Here is a 19071-nt window from a genome sequence, read left to right on the forward strand (position 1 = left end):
GGCGGAGCAGGGGACGGGGGCAGAGCCACCAGCCCCGCGGCGGCAGCCGGTTGCCCTGGAGAAGGCGACGCCACGCAGCAGCCTCCGCGCGAACAAAATGGCGGCGGGCAGCGGCAGCGGGGTCTGGCGGGGAGGGGGCCTGCCGGGGGTAAGGAGGCGGCTCGGGCGCGCAGAGGCGAGCGGGGGCAGCGGGAAGGGACGCTGGGCAGGGTGGCCGTGCCGTGCCCGGCCCGCACACTAACTCGTCCTCGCTGCAGGTGCGGAGATCGCCCGGCGGCCCCCTGCCGCCCGCCGCCGCGGGGACCGGCGCGGTGAGCGGCGACTTGCTGGCCAAGGAGGAGGAGTACAAGTAAGGAGGCGGCCGGGGGCGGCGGCCAGGCCTTGTCACCTCAGCGTTACCCCGCTCGCTGCTGGCTGTCCTAACGGAGTTTATAGTTAGTCCCCTGTATCCGAGTCTCTCAACTAGTTCCCCCAAAGCGTCCAGACGGGAGTACCAAAAGCAATGTTTTAACTTTCTCCCGGCACGGTACAACCTGCCTGCTGTCGTTTTACACAGCCGTCTGAGGGTAGGCTGTGCGCTGCTCTAGGCCTCACTTCGGTCCCACAGCATTGGACATTAGATTTTTCTGCATTTAAAACACTGACATTTGTTACAATATTTTACTTTTAAATTATGAATATATAAGTGCTTAAGCCTCTTAAAAAGAGCTTAAAAGCTCTAAAGCTTGTGACAAATGCAGTGAAAGCACATTTAAAAGCACTCGGCTCTGTTACCTGTCAGTTCTCAGCCCCTGTGAATGGTGAGGATGTACAAGGAGCCATGTGTCAAACTGAGTCAGACTGCCTGAAAAGCTATAAAGTGAAGCATGCAAGAACACAAGCTTATTTTAACCTGTACATATGTATAGCAACACGTTTTAATTATGTGATTAAGTAATGTGATCGTACATGACTCCTTCCCCAACCCCTGCTGCTAAGTGTACCTAAGGTAAGGACTGTGTTAAAAACAGAAAGTGTTGAGGAAATGAAGACACAAAATGTGTATTAAGCAATGACAAGGCCAAAAACAAGGACACTCTTTACCTCTCAGAATTGTAGTCTAAACCTTACTGTTTAATGGGTATAGGTGTTTTATTACTATTGATTTGACAGAAACCCAGGAAATTATTGAAATGTAACTTTGTTAATAGCCTGAAGTATATTTCAGTGTTCCTTTGTAGGATTTATTAAAATTTCACTTAGTTCAGGCAGAGATGCTGTCATGCTTACATTTATTTCATGTAAATCTTTCAAAAATTGAGTGACAAGCATTCTTACTCTTTCAGGCAACTGAATGCAGAATTAGAAGCAAAAACAAAAAAACTGGTGCGTCAGGCTGAAGAAGTAATGGTGAGTAGGTTATGCAGACTTACATAACTTAGCCTTGGTTCACACGCACACAGGGTCAAGTTTCAAAATAAATTATTTAGACCATGACAACTAAAAGTATTTTGGTTTCAAATGCAATCTAAGCATCTAATTTATTTTTTTCAAAATTGTAAACTTCTACTAAAAACACATCCAAAAGTAGTTTTTATATAATTTCATCAGGTAGGTAGATGTTCACATAGATGCATAGAGCATTTGTGCAGATATATACATAAAACCACATAAAAAACTTGTTTATGATGTTTAAGAAAAGTATCTGTAGGTGGTTTTATGTCTTAAATACTAAAGAAAAATTAGTATTTGAAAACCAGATACTGTTGCAATAACATCCTAGTGAAGCAGGATCTACATTGTTCAAGCTGTAAGAAATACAAAGAATAAGCAACATAAATAGAAAATATGTAGTTAGTAAGAAGGAAACTTCCTTAAAACAGAAAAATTTCCTGTTTATTGTCAGTATTATCTTTTAACATTGGTGTAGCTGTGTACCAGATAGAGTCAACTTTTTATATGAAAATTGGACAAATATAAAAAAGGGAACAGGGGAGGTATGTTTTATATCCAAAACAGTTTGGAGAAGGTGTTCTGCATATTAGACACATTCATTGTAAGAGCACTCACTCAGATAAGGCTTAAAAAGCAAATTATTAAATCTTCTGGAAAGCTATACTTATATGCACTTTTCCTACTGTTGAAACTTCATTTTTATGTCCTGTGAAAACATACTCTTCTCTTGAGCTGTGGTAAGCTGAGGCTAACTGCTTGGCATTTGAACAGAAGCAGATGAAACATCCAAAATAGCATCTAGTCTCTTTCCTTTAAGAAACAGCAACAACAAAACCACTTCTTTTTTTCCTTCTCTAAATACAGCAGAAGATCAAATATTCTTAGGACACTTAATATACAACATGGCACTGCCAGGTTGCACAGATATACATTTAACACAAAAGAAAAACTAAGTTTAAACAAACAAACAAACCAACCCAAACGCCAAACAGGACAACTGCATTTTGTTGTGGATTATGCTTTCTAACTGTAACTTAGCAACTTAGAAGCTATCTGAACATTCAGACTGAATTGTTCTCTAAGGTACATACAACATATCAGTGTCCAATTATGGTCATATTGCATGAATAAAGACTTATTTTTAAGGCTTATTGTGCAATGTAGAAAATTGAAAATTTGTTCCACCTGCTGTGCATTTGCTACTCCTATATTTCAGAGAAAAAGGAGGGAGGGTAACAGCATCTCAGATGATGTTAAGCTAGGCAGTTTTACAGGCAAAAGGCAATTACATGTTATGGAGCAGAAATAAATGTTGGGGGGTAGCAATGGCATTTTAATTTTAGGTATCTTTTCCTGTGTTTGAGAAGTTCTTTTCCACAGTAGACTATAGTTTCCATTCTTTTCCATAGAGGACTATAGTTGTGATCTGTGATTCACAAATATGTAATTAATCTTTAATGGATTATATTCCCCCAAAATTGACTGCTTTTTTTTTTTATTAAATAAAGAAAGGCCAACGGGAGATACTATCTAGACCAGTTTCAGTACAGACTAAGTCATGTGAAGATGACAGACAGAGGTACGTGCTTTACAACTGCTGCATATAATTTGTGGGGAATCTTTCACACTGATCCTGCACACCCTGACTTGCGCCCTAGTCACGCTCCTGTTTTATCTATCTTTGCAGCATACTAGATTGATGGAGTCTAAATTTTTTCCTATTATTTGAAATAATTGATATTAAGTAACTGTTGTTCCTTGTTATTTCAAGGAAGTCTTAATTTTGCTGAATGGTTCTATCTAGGATGCTAAGTAGTGCTGACATCTGTAAAAAAGCAAGGTAAGGTAACAGGTTTCTTTGCAGTACGAAATAGTAGACACTCAGCAGTAGATGGTTTTTAACCAGTTCAGCTGACAAAGCAAAGAAATAGGTACTGGTTCACATTTAACTTGGCCTAAATGTTCCTGGGACAGGAAGTGCTTGATAAAAAAAACACAAACAGAGAAACCTCAGACAGCCAAACACTCAGCTGCCACCCTCTGGAATCTGGATATCATTACACTTCTGAGGCCGACATACCTTTGGCCTGTATGAACATACATACAACTGTGGGTTTTGGCCTCTACGTTCAAACCTGTTAGCTCTAGAGTGGATACATAGCCATATTTACTTAGTTGTTCAGAGGCATTATGGTTTACTTAGTTGTTCAAGGGTTTGTATATTGATAGTATAGGAAGTGGGTGAATTTAAGATAGACTAATACACAGTTTATCAAGGATCTGATCTGGTAGGTTCCTAAATTTATGATGCCATGAATCTGGATAACAAAGATACAGGGCTAGACTACAAAGCGCTTCAAATGTTAAGCTGCAGATGGGAAACTGTTTTGAAATAGTATACATGAAAGTCTGCTAGAGATGATAAAATAATTGCTTTTGTGCAGAGTAAAAGCAAAAACAAAAAGTGAGGTTTTTTTATGAACGTAAAAGGGTTTTTCAGTACACAAAAGGGTGTGACAGGAAGTCTGTGATAGAAGCCTGGCTATGCCAGCAAAAGTTTGCTACTATAGTTAAAATTATTCCTGAGCTATTTTAAAGCCATACCTGTCAGTTGTAGAGGGGAAAAAAAAGAAATTCCATGTGTTTTCTCATGCTTTGCAAACCAATTCTGGATCTTGCTTTAGTTTTATGTTCTGTTAGATGGATTTTGAACAGTAGACAGAAGATTTTTAAGAACTTCAAACTGGAATTGAGTTATAGGGCAGTTTTATGAAGTAACGTGATCACAGGATTCAGCCCCACAAAGGGATTTAGCAGCTTTGATGGTATACATTTGAAATAAACAGGAGTGCTGGAAGAATTTAAAAAAATATTGGCAATTGGCATGTCAGAGTAGCAGCTGATCTACCAATTACCTACATAAATTAAAACACCTTAGAACAGCCACAGTTTGTGCTCTGGTAAACATTAATGTGACAGAAGAATTGAAATCCCATGCTGTAGTGAAAAAAATTAGATATGTGTGCTAGGAATTAGGCACCCTGATTATCCATGAGTGAACATTGAGGCCATTCAATTAGATTAGTTCCAAGTATTTAATATTTAATTAAATTTTTTTTTTCTTTCAAAATTGTGCAAGCAGATAGGCCATAAATCTAAAGGAAGCCCTTGAGATATTTTTGAAATAGCCATTTGAAATTTCCATTGATTCCTTTAAGGAGCATGAACACTAAAGCAACTGGAAAGAAGGGGAGAAATTGAAGCAAAGAAAGAGGTAGTATCAGGGGGGGGAAAAGAAAAAAAAGATGGGTTAAGAGAAAAAAAAATGAGTAAGCAAAGTAAAAAAAAAAAAGGCAACAAATATTTAAGTCACTCTCCAAGTCAGTGTATATTTTAAAATAAGTTGTTCTGGAGTTTTTATGGCATAATTTTTGGAGAGAAGCTTGAATTACATAGAGACAAAGCAGCTCCAGTGACACCGCACTGAAATCAGCTTTTGTTTACACTTTCACTCTTCAGAGCATTGCCAGGCTCATGGCGATGGAAACTGTGTGCGCATGGGCAAGCATGCTATAGGCTTTGAATAGGATTAGCAAACACAAAGGGTTTGCTCATGCGCATGCATCTCGTGTTTACATGCAGAGATGGAATTGTTAAACATTAGCTTCTGTTTCAGTGTTGCCACAATCCTCTAGCTACTTATTTGTATACCTTTTCAGGATTTACACATTAATTTCACTTACCAAACAACTATAGAACTGTATTATGAGGTTTTAAAAATGGGTTGTCACATATGGGGAAGAGGAAGGAAACCATTAAGGTTAAACAAGTTTGAGGAATTTAGTGAACAACGAAGGGGTTTTTTTGTTTTGCTTTGTTGCTTTTTTGCTTTTTTTTTAAAAGAAGGCCCTGAGACTACAGATATAGTAGGAACAAATTAGTCTATTGATTGAAAGAACATTGTTTTCTTGAGTATAGAAAGTGTTGTATTTTCATATTTTTCAGAATAACATAACTGCTATTTCTGTGGCAGCAAATCCTCACCTTCTGCATGCTCTTAAAGCTAGCCAATGGGAAGGAAGCATGAGGAAAATAGGGTAAATAGACAAAAACTAATCATCCTATTCTTGAATTCTGTTGCCAACCACACACAGACGATTTCTCCAGGTTTTTTTTGGATTAATAAAATCTGGAGCTTTGTGCAGATAATTCTTGTTGATGAATGGATGTCTGTGAAATTTTTAAAGGCAAGATCTAAACATTTGCTCAAATCAGCTGGGCAAAAAATTTGAGGTGACTTGATGTGCCTGAAATTTAAATTTTATTCCAAATCTTTTATAAGCCAGCATTTTAACTGAAGTAAAAATTATAAAGGGTAGTAAAAAACTAGCCTTTCAGTGCAATAACTCAGATTCACATAACTCATTCTGAAAGCAAAAAAGTTACATGTATGACAAGAAACTTGACCTGAATAGTACACAGCATGCTAAAACTTTCTGCTTGTTTCCAGCAGATTTTAAAAATAATCATTTAACCTGATGTTCAGTTACTAAGAAGCATGGTTTTCAGCCAAATAAGCAAATAAGAAAGCTGCTTTTTTCATCTGTAAAATGGATACAATATTTGTAATATGTATTTCGGAGAAAACTGTGAGGCTTAATTTATAAATTGCTCCCACCTTACATTCACTTGATAGTCCCTGTCAATTGACTTTACAACAGTCAATCTGAGCATACAATTGCACTCCCTCTTAGGATGTAGAGAACACTGGTTTATATCTTCATTTTCTTTGTATTAATTCAGGGATTTGTATGTCAGGGAGGCGTATTAACCACTGAGCTGTTGGTGATCTTTGGTAATGGATTGTCAGTCTCTCCTGTTGAACCTGATGACACTCTGCATACGGGCTAAGTACTCTCTGGTACAGGGAATCATTGATCTAATAAGCCAGTAGTTGCAGCAATTGCCTGAATTGCAAGAGAAGAGATTCAGATTCTGGTACATTGTATTAGATACCCTAGACTCACCCAGTGATTTAGATAGCAAATGAGTTAGAATGGAAAGACAGAGAATGAGACTGAATTTATGATTGAACTTAGTATGTGTTCCCACCTTAGCTATATTGTTCATTCTAGACATATAAAATGTTATTCTCCTGATTCTGACAGGGGTATGAATTTTTATTATAAAATGTTTATTTTGTTATACATGTTCAGTGAATTTTTTTTTTCCTGCAGAGGTCCACTGTGTCCTGAAGTTTCATCTCTTACACACTCACATGCCAAGGTATCAAAGTCAAAACTATCCTGGTTAATTTCTCTTCTAGTATAATTTCCACATATTACTTCTGGTTTTGAGGCTGTGCTACTAGGGACTTACATGGGTGGGAAGCCGAAAGGAAATTATGTTCTCAAAGCAGTGCTGCAGGGACAGTGTTACCAGGGTTTCTCAGTGCCACTGGTGGTTAAGTGGACTTACATCACGTTTAATTTTTGTGTTCTAAGTTTCCTCGTCTGTAAAGTATTGACAGAAGTGTTCAGTGTTTTGAACATCAAATTAAGAATTCCAAGTGCAAAATATTAGAACATAATTCATTTCTTCCTTTCTCCCCTTCCCTCCCCCACCAGTATAATACTAAAGACAGGTCTACTGTCTTCTAGATGTAATAATAAACAAGTAGTCAAAATAACCGAATACAGGAAGGGACATATAATGGAGAAAGGAGATTGAGGTTAGTAACAAACTCAATAGTCTCTAATTACAATTATATTGAATCTTTTAGGAGGTGAGCTAAAGCTTCCAAAAATACTGTCTTCAGTTATTTATCAAAATACAGTAGAAAAAAGCCTAATTTTTGAAGAATATTTATTTGAGTGAAAGTAACAAAAATATTGTTAGATCTTCCTTCTACAGGGAATTTATAAGATTAAAATAATGTGTAAAAATAGCATGTTTTTGAAGGTATGATAAGCATTTTTCAAAGAAATGCACTCTGTTGACAGTCCAATAGGTAATTTCTTGATAACAGCCAAGAGCCTTGCTTATGCATGAATTTATTATGAGTATGTGTGCAAAAACTCCCACAAGCAATGACTATGGGATGTATTATAATTTGGGCATAAGGACATGAAAGTTGCAAGATAAAGACGAGTGCAAATAAAACTGGAAAACTGTGCTTTCAAAGTATGCTTTTCAAACTTTCAAAAAGTATCCTTGAGTCTGAATATATATTAAAAAAACAGAAAACACACTAGAAAAAAGTAATTCCTTACTAATTTTAAAAAAAAAATCACTACTTTCTGAATAAAATTTGTAGCTAGCAAACAAGAAGAAATCTGCTTCCATGCCCATGGCTCAGAACAGACCGTACTCTGGAAGTAACGGAAAAAGAATAACTTCAAGGTATATTATACACATGTCTGTTTGTAATAAAATATTTTAGTTGCTATTTTTGTCTATCAGGTTATTTTTATTCATGTATGCTTCTACATTTATATATATTTGTATAAATGAAAGTATCAAATTTTGGTCCTCCTCAGTCAGCTCCACCATGTAGCTATCTCTGTTTACTTGCGCATAAAGTAATTTACTTTTTGCACCAAAAAGTATTGGTGAACTGTGATTAATGCTACAATAATGAAACTGTTGCTTTCTGCTCAAGGACTTCTCATGGCTGACAGTTAAACTCTGTTAACTCCTTCAGTGAAAGGATGTCTAATGAGCATACATGTGGGAAATACATCATCTGAGGCAACATGAGAGAGCACACTTAGGTGGTGCAGACTGATTTGTGATCAGACTTGTGATGGGAAACATGAGATCCTCGAGGGTCTCCCCTATTTTGGTGAATCTTGGGCTCACAGGGCAAGAGGGATTCAGTAATAGTACCACAGCTTCCAGGGGTTTAAAGCTGAAAAGCTTCAGCTCTGTAGATAGCAAATTCAAGGCTGTAAAAGCAAGAAATGGAGATCTGGACAAAAGAAAAGAGTAGAGAAATGTATAAAATCCTGGGAGCAAATTAAAACTGCCACAAGATATGGACAAATACCAAAACAGGATGAAAACTGCCTGCAACGTGGCAGAACATGGAATTGACACAGACCGAGGTTGTCTTTCAGGACTTGGGATTCACTGGTGGACCCTTTGGACCTCCCTTGGGCAGTTCAGGAGGCTGTCATGCTGGCACCACATCATGAGATTTACAAGTGCAGATACAGGACCTGCAGGGTGAACCCAAAGTTGTGGGAGACATTTGGCAGCTAGGAGGAGTTTGAAGGCTGCATTGGGATGAGGATATATTGGACTAAGAACTTAGGAGCTTCAGATCCTGTGGGAACTAATGTCATCTTTTTATAAAAGAAAGCTGAGGAGACACCCTATGTAGCAGATGTGTCACATCCCTTGTGTTTTGGTTTTATGAAAACTTTGGTATGCAACTTCTAGGATCAATGAAGTTTCCTAGGCCAGGCATAATGATACAGAAATTGTGGTGGTAAGGTAGGAGTATAGCTAGAGAGGACAGAGTTCTAGAAAAGTTAACATGCACAGGGAAAAATAGCAGAATTTAAGGCAGAGGATAGTAGCTAAAGCCAAGAGAACATTCCTCTGTTTCTTTCTTTTACTCTGATTTAGTTATGCAGTTGTTGGGCAAGAAGACCATGCCAAAATCTTCTTAGTTGAAAATGGTACTGTTTCTCTGCCTCCTACATTATAATATGTAAAATCCTGTAATTGTTTATGTGGAATACAGTAAAGGTATCTTACATAAGGAAAATGAGAAATTGCCATCAATTCATCTTTCATACAAATGCGAGCAATGAAGTTGCATTAGGTAAATAACTCTGTATACTCTTAAAAATGGCAAATATGCTATACTTTTGTAAATTTTTTTGTCTTATGAATTTAAAATCTAGGGTTTGCTTTTTTTTAGTTCAAAAATAAGAAACCTGGAAGTACAAAGTGCTGATGATGTTGCAGTACTGGAGGATTGCATAGATTTTTCTTTAGCAAAAACAATAAGCAAAATTGAAGAAAAACTAGGGAGAGGAGGCTTACCAGATTGTCTAGATGATGATGATATTCCAAGCATTGGAAACGAAATTGGAGCAGGTAGGTTTCCTCCCATGGTTAAGTACTTTTATTCTTACTTCCTGACTGTTAGAAATGGGTTCTCCTGGGTAAAAAAGGAAGAGTTTCTGTAGAAATTACAGGCCAAGTTCTAAAGCTCTTAAGTTAAAGGAAAAGAAGGTTTTTCTTCTTTATGTAGTGCTAGAGGAAGATCAGGTCACATATGAATAATCATGGGCAAAAGTGAATTTTTATCTTGATTTCCATCTTTGTAGAAAGACATTTGGATGGTTACACATGTTGAATATGTGCATAACGTTCAATTCATTTCTCTGGGGAAATAGAAATACACGATGCTAAGCTTGTGTTTCCAAAAAGATGAGCTTCAGTCCTTTGCACAGATTCTGCCTTTAGAGGAAAAAGCCTTTCCTCAGATCAATGCTGTGGATCTTAGTAAGTGGCTTAAATGAAGTAATGTTTCGGCTACAGTACTGGAATGAGAATTCTCCAGATACTTTCCCACTCCAAATGGTGTGTTTATGTTTGTCCTAGAAATAGAGTAGCAAAGGGGATTGCAGCATTTGCCAGTGAAGCTAAAGGCATGATGCACATCTGTCTTCTTGGCTCTGGTGTGATAAAAGTGGGTTTATGTAGTTTCTTACAATGCTAAAGCAAGCATGAAGTCATAGACTCACTGCAGTAGTACAAAATGCCCCAAACCTCTTCTTTTAATCTAACAGCTGGATGTCAACAAACATGCCAACACAGAGATAGCTTGATTTCTAACCTCATGTAATTCTGTGCAAGTCTTCTGTTAGTAAGTCTCCCAAAACAGATCCTCAGATATCTTTTTTTATAGTTGTTGTTTCTGAACTAAAAATAAATTTCTTTGGACTGAATTGGAAGCTTTCACCAAATAACTCTTCTTGGGTTACCTTGAATTTATTACTCGTGTGTCGTAATCACATCTTGTGGACCAAGGGCATGTATTTGAGTATTGAGAATTGTTTCTGTAACTTTAATGATGAAATGAAATTAAAATACCCTGGATTAATTTTTGCTTTTTAAATTTGATATTGACTGTTGAGAACACTCTGAATGCCTCCTTAATATGCTAAATAAATTATTGCAGAGCATGCTAGCAGTGTCAAACTCAAACAGTTACAGTTTTCACAAGGAAGTAGATATAGATACTAAATAGGCCCTGTTACAGAGTGGGCTGATCCCTTAGTGGGAATCTCCTAGTCAGGGACTCCTTAGGCTTATGTGCCTGTGCTAGACTTTTTAGGCCAACATGCTGATAAGGTTCCATAGCATTGTCCTTTCCCTGAGCAGTTCTTGCAGTGCTTTTCCTGGACTTAGGTTCAATATCTTTATTTCATGATCACAGGTTATCACAGTGCAGCCATTTGTCTGCCAACACAGTAGCTTACACATTATTTTGGAACAGGGGCTGTTTCTGTGGGTTATAACTCAACTCTGCAGTAACAAGCAATGATAGAAGCACACAGACATGTGCAAGGCTGAAGATGAAGCTCTATTTTTAATCTAATATACCCTTACACATATGAACAAAATACCTGAATGTGTTGTCACACTTCACGTTAATCTTCAGATTATCTCAGGAGTTCAAGACACCTACTCTTTCTTGTAGGGTATCAGAGTCTCTCAGATGTCCTTTTCTTGTTTACCATTCCATAAACTGATGGTTACTTTATAAACTAAGACCATCCTATTAAGTGATACCCCTCCCCCTTTTCAGCCCCATCAGGTGATTAAAATTGACCAATTAGGAAGCTAATTGTTTAATTATCTTTACCTCTTGTGAGAATTCAAACTCATTTTGGATCATAGCCACCTCCCAAGGCTGATCTGGTTCCAGTTGTGCTCTTGGATTTTCAACATGGTTTACTACTAAGTGCTCTTAATGACACAGAGCTGTCTAAGACAGAAGAGAAGTTGTCTGTGGACTAAAAACTGAGTAAAAGAGGAAACATAATGGTAAAAAGGAACCACTTTTTGTAGGTAGTGGTATACTCCTAGAGTGATCTGTCATCGAGCTTACATTGTTCAATATACAGAAAAATACTCTGGGGAAAAAGGAATGATAGCTGGTAAAGAAATTTATATATGAAACAATGATTTTAGGATAGTTAAAACTGACATTGAAGTGTTGTAGAAGAATCTCATAGTACTGAGTGAGGTGGCAGAATGGAGTTTTACATTAAATATTAAAGAGTGCAAAGTAATGCTGATTGATAGAAAAAACAACTTCAATTACACCTACTTCTGAGTTGGACTTTGTTTAGTTATTACTAATTAAGACATCTGCAAAAGCATAAACTTATTGCTTGTTCACAGTGGAAAAGGCAAATTGATTGTTAGCAATCCTTCAGAAGATAACAGAAAACAAAATATTGTACTGTTATCATTATGCTATTATATAATTGATGTTACCCCATCTTGAGTATGACACACAGTTCTGCGCACCCCATCTCAAAACCAGGATGTAGAACTAGGAAAAATACAGGAAAGAGTATATAGTAGCAATTAGAAGCATGGAACAATTTGAATTTGATTCTTCAGTTCGAAAACAAAATAATTGAGGGCAATATGAATGATTCTGTAATGAAAACAGTAATGGTAAGGGGAAAGCTGTATTTTTGTAATGCAAACAACACTAGTAAATACCACATTAAATTGGATTTAAAGCAAACTATACAAAGTGTTTTTCTTTCACATAATGCATAACTAAATTAGCCAACTCATTGCCACAGGATATTGTGAATGACAAACTACAATATGTTTTATGAAGAAAATCAAACAACTTCATAGTATAGAAGTACATGAAAGAGTATTAAACTTGATGGCTTCAATATGGTCTCCATCTCAGGATAGCCACTAGTTACCAGAAGCTACCGAGGATGCAATAGGAGAAAAAAAGTCAGTCTGTGTCTTATTTTTTTGTGGTGTTTTCCTAAATCCTACTTATTATTGGCTTCTGCAGAGTTACAATTTAAGCTGCAATTGACAGTTGATCAGGGAAGATGGGTGAAATAAAAAGAATTCCTGTTACAGCAAATGAACACATATACCCATCCATCCCTTCACGTTTAGCTCCAGATGCTCCTCCTCCACTTTATTCTTTTCCCCTTGTACCTACTGTGAATAATGGTTATTCCTGTGTTGCTCAACTTGATCCTCATACTGTTTCCATGCTTTGTGCCTGTGCAAGTTCTGGGGGAGTTCCTTGTGAATGGTCTGGGGAAAGGGTGGGGAATAGGGAGTAAAAGAACATACTGTTCACACACAGCTTGTTTTGTCATGACAGTATTATGTTTCTTAGCTGTTCAAGAGCAAAAAAGTACTTCATTTGGAAAAAACGTCTGATTAAATTGGTTTAATTTTAATCTATTAATTGGATAGTGTTAGTGGTGTACTTTAAAAAAAGCATAGACTACTGTGTGGGAGGGGTATTTACCTATTAGGAGGGTTTTGCAGTCTACATTTAATTCCTTGTTGTGAGCAGTTTAGAACTACTGTGGGTATAACTACACAAATTGCAGCCACAGATTGATTGCAACGTAGACATACCCTACAATATAGTTTTCTTTACTTCAGTCTCAAGGAATGCTGTAATGTGTAGCATCGTATGATGAAAGTTTCCAGTAAGTTTTAATTTTGGGAATTATGAGTCTTTTACATTTTAAAGATGTCAAGTTCAGTCATTAAAAGGCAAAATCTGTCCAAAGCTTTGCCTAAGAATGAGAAACTTGCAACATTTATTTAGAAATCTGAGTTTTTATTTGCCTATTTCTCTTTAATAAGTATAAACAACGTGTGTTTTTAAAAACAAGAAGATGAAAGTGAGTTCTTACATCAGTCTTGCTTTTTTTCTGCATTGAATAATGAGTACTTGTGGATATTAAATATAACTTTTTATGTTCACAGAAGCTCAAATCAGATTTCTTAAGGCAAAGTTACGTGTTACACAGGAAGAGCTGGATAGTGTAGTGTGTGAATGCAGGAAAAAGGTAAGAGCTGAGTTTTCTTATTTGTAGAAACAGAGTAGGTTCTCCTTTAACAAATAGTCACAACAGAATTCCCTCACCTTTCCTTTTCAAGTATTAAGAACTAAGGTTCTATTTTTAAAAATTTCCTAAGAATTTAGAGTCAAGAATAGTAATTTCTGTATAAATGTGATCTTGGGCTAAAAGCTTCTGAAATATACTTAATGAAAAAGAATTTGAGGCAGGAACGAACCACTGGGAATGAAGGTGTGCCCCAGCTGTAGGGACACTGTGGTGCTGCAGAGTGCCCTAGCCATCACTGCTGGGAAGGAGAGCACTTCCAGAGGCTGAGAAAGAGGAGGAGGATATGGTAGCAGTCAAAAACAGATTTTGGTATACAGAGAGAAGACCAGTGGTGCGCAGAGCTGGGTGATGGGAGGAGAGGGATGTTTAGGGCAGAATGAGAAACAAAAAAGCTTGAGAAATTTAGTCAGGTGCTTTGGGTGTCCTTGGTGGAAAGAAGTGTGGAAACTGCTTATCTGTGATCCACTTTAAGTGGAATATTGTAATCAAAACAGAAATCAGGCTTTCTCCATTCTCAAGATTACATTTGCTGCGAAGGACTGTATTTGGAATTACATGTTTGGGCAGATCAGACTGAAGTTAAGGCAGTGTGAAGCTACACTGATATTTTACTGTTATAGTGTACTACAAATGAGTTCTATGATCTGCACTGTCTGGCAATATGTTTTCAGGTGATGCTCAAACATCTCTTGAACTGTAAAACCTTAAGCAGTTTGTGTCTGTCTGCCAGAGTGATCACCTCTTTTTCATGCATTTGTAATCAGGCAAGGCTTTTGAACTAACTTTCCATTTTACACAATTAAATTATTCTTAGTTGTGGTCTCTCAACTTCAGAATGCTTTTTTCCACCTATTCCCCAGGCCCCAATGTGATGATGACATTCAGAACATATGGCAAACCACCTATATGTTTTCTCTCAAGCTTTTAATTTAGAGTTAAGGAGCAGGGTGATACTAAATAGGGGGTTTGAGATAGGTACCTGGAGAAAAATCTTTAGAAGGAATTAGATTTTGACATTTTATATCTGTACTTTATACTTTATTTCATTTTTATCAATATAGTTGCTTCTGCATTTCAATACTTTCATGCTGTGATCAGAAGAAAGTTGTTACATTAGATTTTAAAGACATTTTCATTTTCAAATGAAATACAAATTTTGTCAGTAGCTATTGACCTTCATCATTCCATGCCAAAAATACTACAGAATTCAGTTACTATAGCAGATGACAGAAGACAACCTTGTACCTATTCTTGTCCTGCTCCCATAGCACTCTCTATGTAAATGTATCATTTTGGGTACTAGTTTCTCTGGTGTGAAAATAACTTTATTACATCCAGAAGGTCACAAAAATTTCATATTAGCAAAGCCTTGAGATAGATTCTGGGTTTTGTTCCAATTCACAGTCCAATTATTATAAGGAAGCAGTAAATCTCTTTTAAATATAAAGAAGTAGGAGTTTCTGAGGTGTGTGCGGTCACATGAAACTTAGGGTAAAGCACATACATTTCCCAAGTGAGAATTCCTCGGGGCTGAGAGGACAGGAGAGAAAGACTTGTTTTCATAGAAACTCCATTTCTGTATGTGCCTTGATTTCTGTTTCTTAAAGAAATGAAGGGCATAATGTATCTCAGAAATAACCTACATTAGTATTCACTTACAATGTTTAAAAGGTTATAAAAGAAAAATGCCTTGAAATTATAATGCTTAATGTGGGATGTAATTGCCAGTAGGTCATGAAGCTAATACAGGATTCACAGTGATGTTAAGAGAATCTTGAATTTGAATACTTGATGTATCCTGGATCATTAGATTGCTTTTAAGTCAAAACCAGATAATCTTCTAAAACATAATGGATTGATTTATCAGTAATTATATTCTCTTATTTTTCCCAGAATTTTTCCTAATGTGTGCATTTAGCTATTGTCACAAAAATGTCACAAAATACCTATGTGCCACTGTTATTCATATTATTCTATAACATTTTGATAGTTAGTTCTCAAAACCTTTGAACTATGAGAAATTAAATGTTTTACATACTGCTACAAGACAGTCCCAAGTAAAAGACTGCAAAAAATTAAATGAGAAAAGTGTTACTGTTTTTTGAAGTATTGTCTTGGTAAACTGGTGTCTTGTTTTCTTAGTTTGTCTTAGTTGTTTCCTTTCTTAAAATTGTTGTGAAATCCATCATGAAGGATCTAAACATTTAAAAATAACATGATTTAAAAAAATAGTTATCTCCATATCCACAATATGTGTATTTTTACTGCGTTTTATTTACAAAACATTACTATCGCATTATCCTACTGCTTCCTTGCAATAATTTAGTTGCATTTTTTTGCCGATTACTGTCAAACAGGATGATGAAAATCAGAATTTAAAATCTCGGCTTACAGATACTGAAGAAGAAAACACCAGACTGCAACGAACGATCAGTATGCAACATTCTCAGACTGAAAAGTACAAAATGTTGTCACAAGAAGCAAAGAAAAAAAGTGAAGGGTTACAACAAGAGGTCATTGCGTTAGAAAAGGTATTGCAGGTATTAGTCTCATTTATCTCACAAAAGGGAAAAAAATGCATCAAATCACCCTCTGTACCCTAGTTTGATAGATTCACATCCAATGATCCCATTAGTGTTTCAATCTCTGATAATAGTTTTAGAAATTGTATTTTTAAATGGTCTAATCACTTTTTTTAAAGGAAGAAATAATATATTTTGCTGATTACTTTTCTTCTGCTTCTACAATCATATATTTCTGTATTTTTAAATTAAATTCTTGTATAAAAGACCCGCAAGAGACAAAACAACGTTTTCAGAAACTGCTGTCAAATTCGCAAAAGAATCTTGAAAAATACAGGGAAATTTTATTTTTCTGATTTTAATTATAATTGTTAAAAATTACTTCTGGTAATAAGAGTTTTATTGTAAACTGTAGAACCTGGTGAACATTTTGGGCAAAAAACACCTGCAGCTTATCTTAGTATCTTCTGCAGGTAGAGGAAAGGATGATGTCTTGATTGTTCTTGAAAATGGACTGTTTGAAAAGCAGCTGCTCCAATTTGGATGAATCAAAATTAACCTGGCTCCTGCTGTAGGGCACATATGCAAAATTGTATATGTGCCTAGTTGTAGCAGATGGCCTGCATACACAGCTTTGTTTGTTTGGAACTTAATCTAAAAGCAGCATGTGTTTTTCTTTAATTACTCAGAGCTGGAGAGGTTGACTTCAAAATCATGTAATACATATAGTATTGTGTAGTACATGTTATATAACCAGGAGAATGTTTCACTTAAAAATTTGGGGAAAACAGAACACAACTCAGCCTAACAAAGTCTCATTGTACTGCCATTAAATCATACTACGCATTTGTATAGGCGTGCTTTCATCTTAACGTTATGTAGTTCTGGCATTTTAAAACTAAAATGTTCTAAGTTTGTGTGTTCTTTTTGTGCAGATTCTTGGAGGTTTTAAGTTCCCTTAAATAAGTACCCTGATGGTTGATTCTGTCAGGAAAATATATTCAATAGTAGTACTCATACTACTCATCGGCTCACAGTAAACAGGGCTAAGAGACTTAGAAAGTCAATTAGTCCATTCTCTTAAACCAAGACAGGATAAATTATATCCAAACCATCGTGGACATAAGTTTGTTTAACCTGTACTTAGAGCCTTCTGTGATGGCAGTTTCCATAATTTCCTTAGTCTATGCTGGTTCTTGTACACAGTCACAGTTAGAAAGTCTATCCCAGTATTTAGGAGATGTCTGTTGTGATGAAAAGTTTATTCACTTCTGCTGTACAGCCACCATATCCAAAATATGGTCGCTTTCCTCACTTCTCTTTGCTCTGGATTTACCATCCTCAGTTGCTTCAGTTATTCCTAATAGGTTGTGTTTTCTAGAATTTCTCAAGGTTACTGATCAGACATGATCATGACAAATAGTGGTAGTTCTTTAAAATACTGAGAAGGCAAAAAAGGCAGGTATATGTAATGAATGGTTCTCTGCGAATTCAGAAGTTTACACATTTTTTCTGATATAAAAAATTATCTAACTGCCAAAAACATGCATTTAAAAGTAATTTTGCAGTAACTGCTTAAATCTCCTATGGACTTAGCAATTTGAAAATGGTTTTATTCTTTAGGTATGAAGTATTATTCAACACTATACAATTAACATAGCTGTAGCTTAATTCTAGACATGTTTAAAAACAATTTCCTGTGAACATGGGCCTGAATTTGTACTGCTGTGCCGCTAAACTCTCCAGACGCCTACTTTCAGTCTGGAGAAAGTTTTCTGTATAGTTGAGAAAGCACAAATGTAACCTCTGTTTTTTGGGCTTTTATTGCTTTTGTTGTGATTTCTGTTGCAACATAAATAATAGAAGACTTCAGTTGTGATACATGCTTTCCCAAGCTTCCTTAGATTATCAACAATTCATACAATTTCATGAATTCCCAAGCTACTTTTTTTGTATGTGCCTAGGCAAAGAGTCTCACCTAGTTTTCACAATTTACCTGAAACATGGTAATTAGTTTGTTATTTTTACATTTCATTCTTTTGGTATTTGGTCTCTGTGAACATTTCTGCTGGAATACCCACCTCAGGCAGCAGCTGAATTCTGATGCTCCCCCAAACTTCCATCCTCTTCTTTCCAGCATTCCTCTTTTTTCCCCACCTAGTTGATCTAATACATGATATCACCTCTCCTGTCTTTTTTCACCACCTGTCTACAAGAACATTCCTTCCTCTGTGTTCTCTCTCCCTTGTTAATTCAATCTAGCTATAATGTTGGATAAAGGTCAGGGAAACACCAAAGTTGTGCTCTTATTCCTTTTAAGGCTTAGTGCAGGGATTTTATAATTTGCCTTGAAGAAGGGCTTGATGTTAAGCAAACATTATCTCTCAAATGTTTTTGGGAGTGGACAGGTGTTGCTGAGCTTTCTAAAGATAGAAGTGCTGTGTATGCTTGCTACTGGGAGGAAAGAAAGCCTGCTGGGAGAGTTACTCATAGACCAGGTCTCTGGTATCACACCCTCTACTGATATTAAAGTGCCTCAGTGACCCCAGAACAGGGGAGAACATCCAGAGATTGAAATGGGATGCAGTTTTAGAACATAGTAGTGTTTTCCCCATTAGAGAAACATTATGTGAGAAAATTAATCCAGCTTTTACCTGAAGTATTGAATAATTGGCAGAAACCTTGCCTAGTTACAAAATAAAATACTTATTTCAGGCAGTTTTAAGATGAAAAACTTGGAGTCGAATATATTTAACAATATACCCTCACTGAATGACTTGCAAAAAATCCTTGATAAGGTATTATGTGTGACAGTAAATGTCAAAAAGCCCTAAAAGAATTATTAGAATTCTTTCATTAAATGATATGATTAGCTGGTACATAATTTGCATTGCATGCGGACTGTTTTTTTGGTCATTAAATGCTTGAAAGGCTATATTCCAAAGCTTTTCATA

The 19071-nt window shown here is 36.4% G+C and overlaps 1 protein-coding gene across 3 annotated transcripts in view; it reads left to right on the forward strand.

The window, feature by feature from the left end:
* Window positions 1–19071, forward strand: part of TEX9 (testis expressed 9) — a 25404-nt gene continuing 6333 nt past the window's right edge. For 2 of the 3 annotated variants that reach the window (XM_072870784.1, XM_072870785.1), the window contains exons 1-9: window positions 25–148; window positions 258–349; window positions 1326–1389; window positions 2943–3013; window positions 6672–6720; window positions 7751–7836; window positions 9365–9543; window positions 13453–13535; window positions 15953–16135. In XM_072870784.1, coding sequence (XP_072726885.1) covers window positions 98–148; window positions 258–349; window positions 1326–1389; window positions 2943–3013; window positions 6672–6720; window positions 7751–7836; window positions 9365–9543; window positions 13453–13535; window positions 15953–16135 — 858 coding nt within the window. In that variant the 5' untranslated portion in view covers window positions 25–97. Of the gene's footprint in view, window positions 149–257; window positions 350–1325; window positions 1390–2942; window positions 3014–6671; window positions 6721–7750; window positions 7837–9364; window positions 9544–13452; window positions 13536–15952; window positions 16136–19071 lie in introns of all 3 variants that reach the window. The other variant, XM_072870786.1, reaches the window with a different exon arrangement.

This window comes from Ciconia boyciana, chromosome 8 (genome assembly GCF_034638445.1).
Source record: "Ciconia boyciana chromosome 8, ASM3463844v1, whole genome shotgun sequence".
Taxonomy (NCBI): Eukaryota; Metazoa; Chordata; class Aves; order Ciconiiformes; family Ciconiidae; genus Ciconia; species Ciconia boyciana.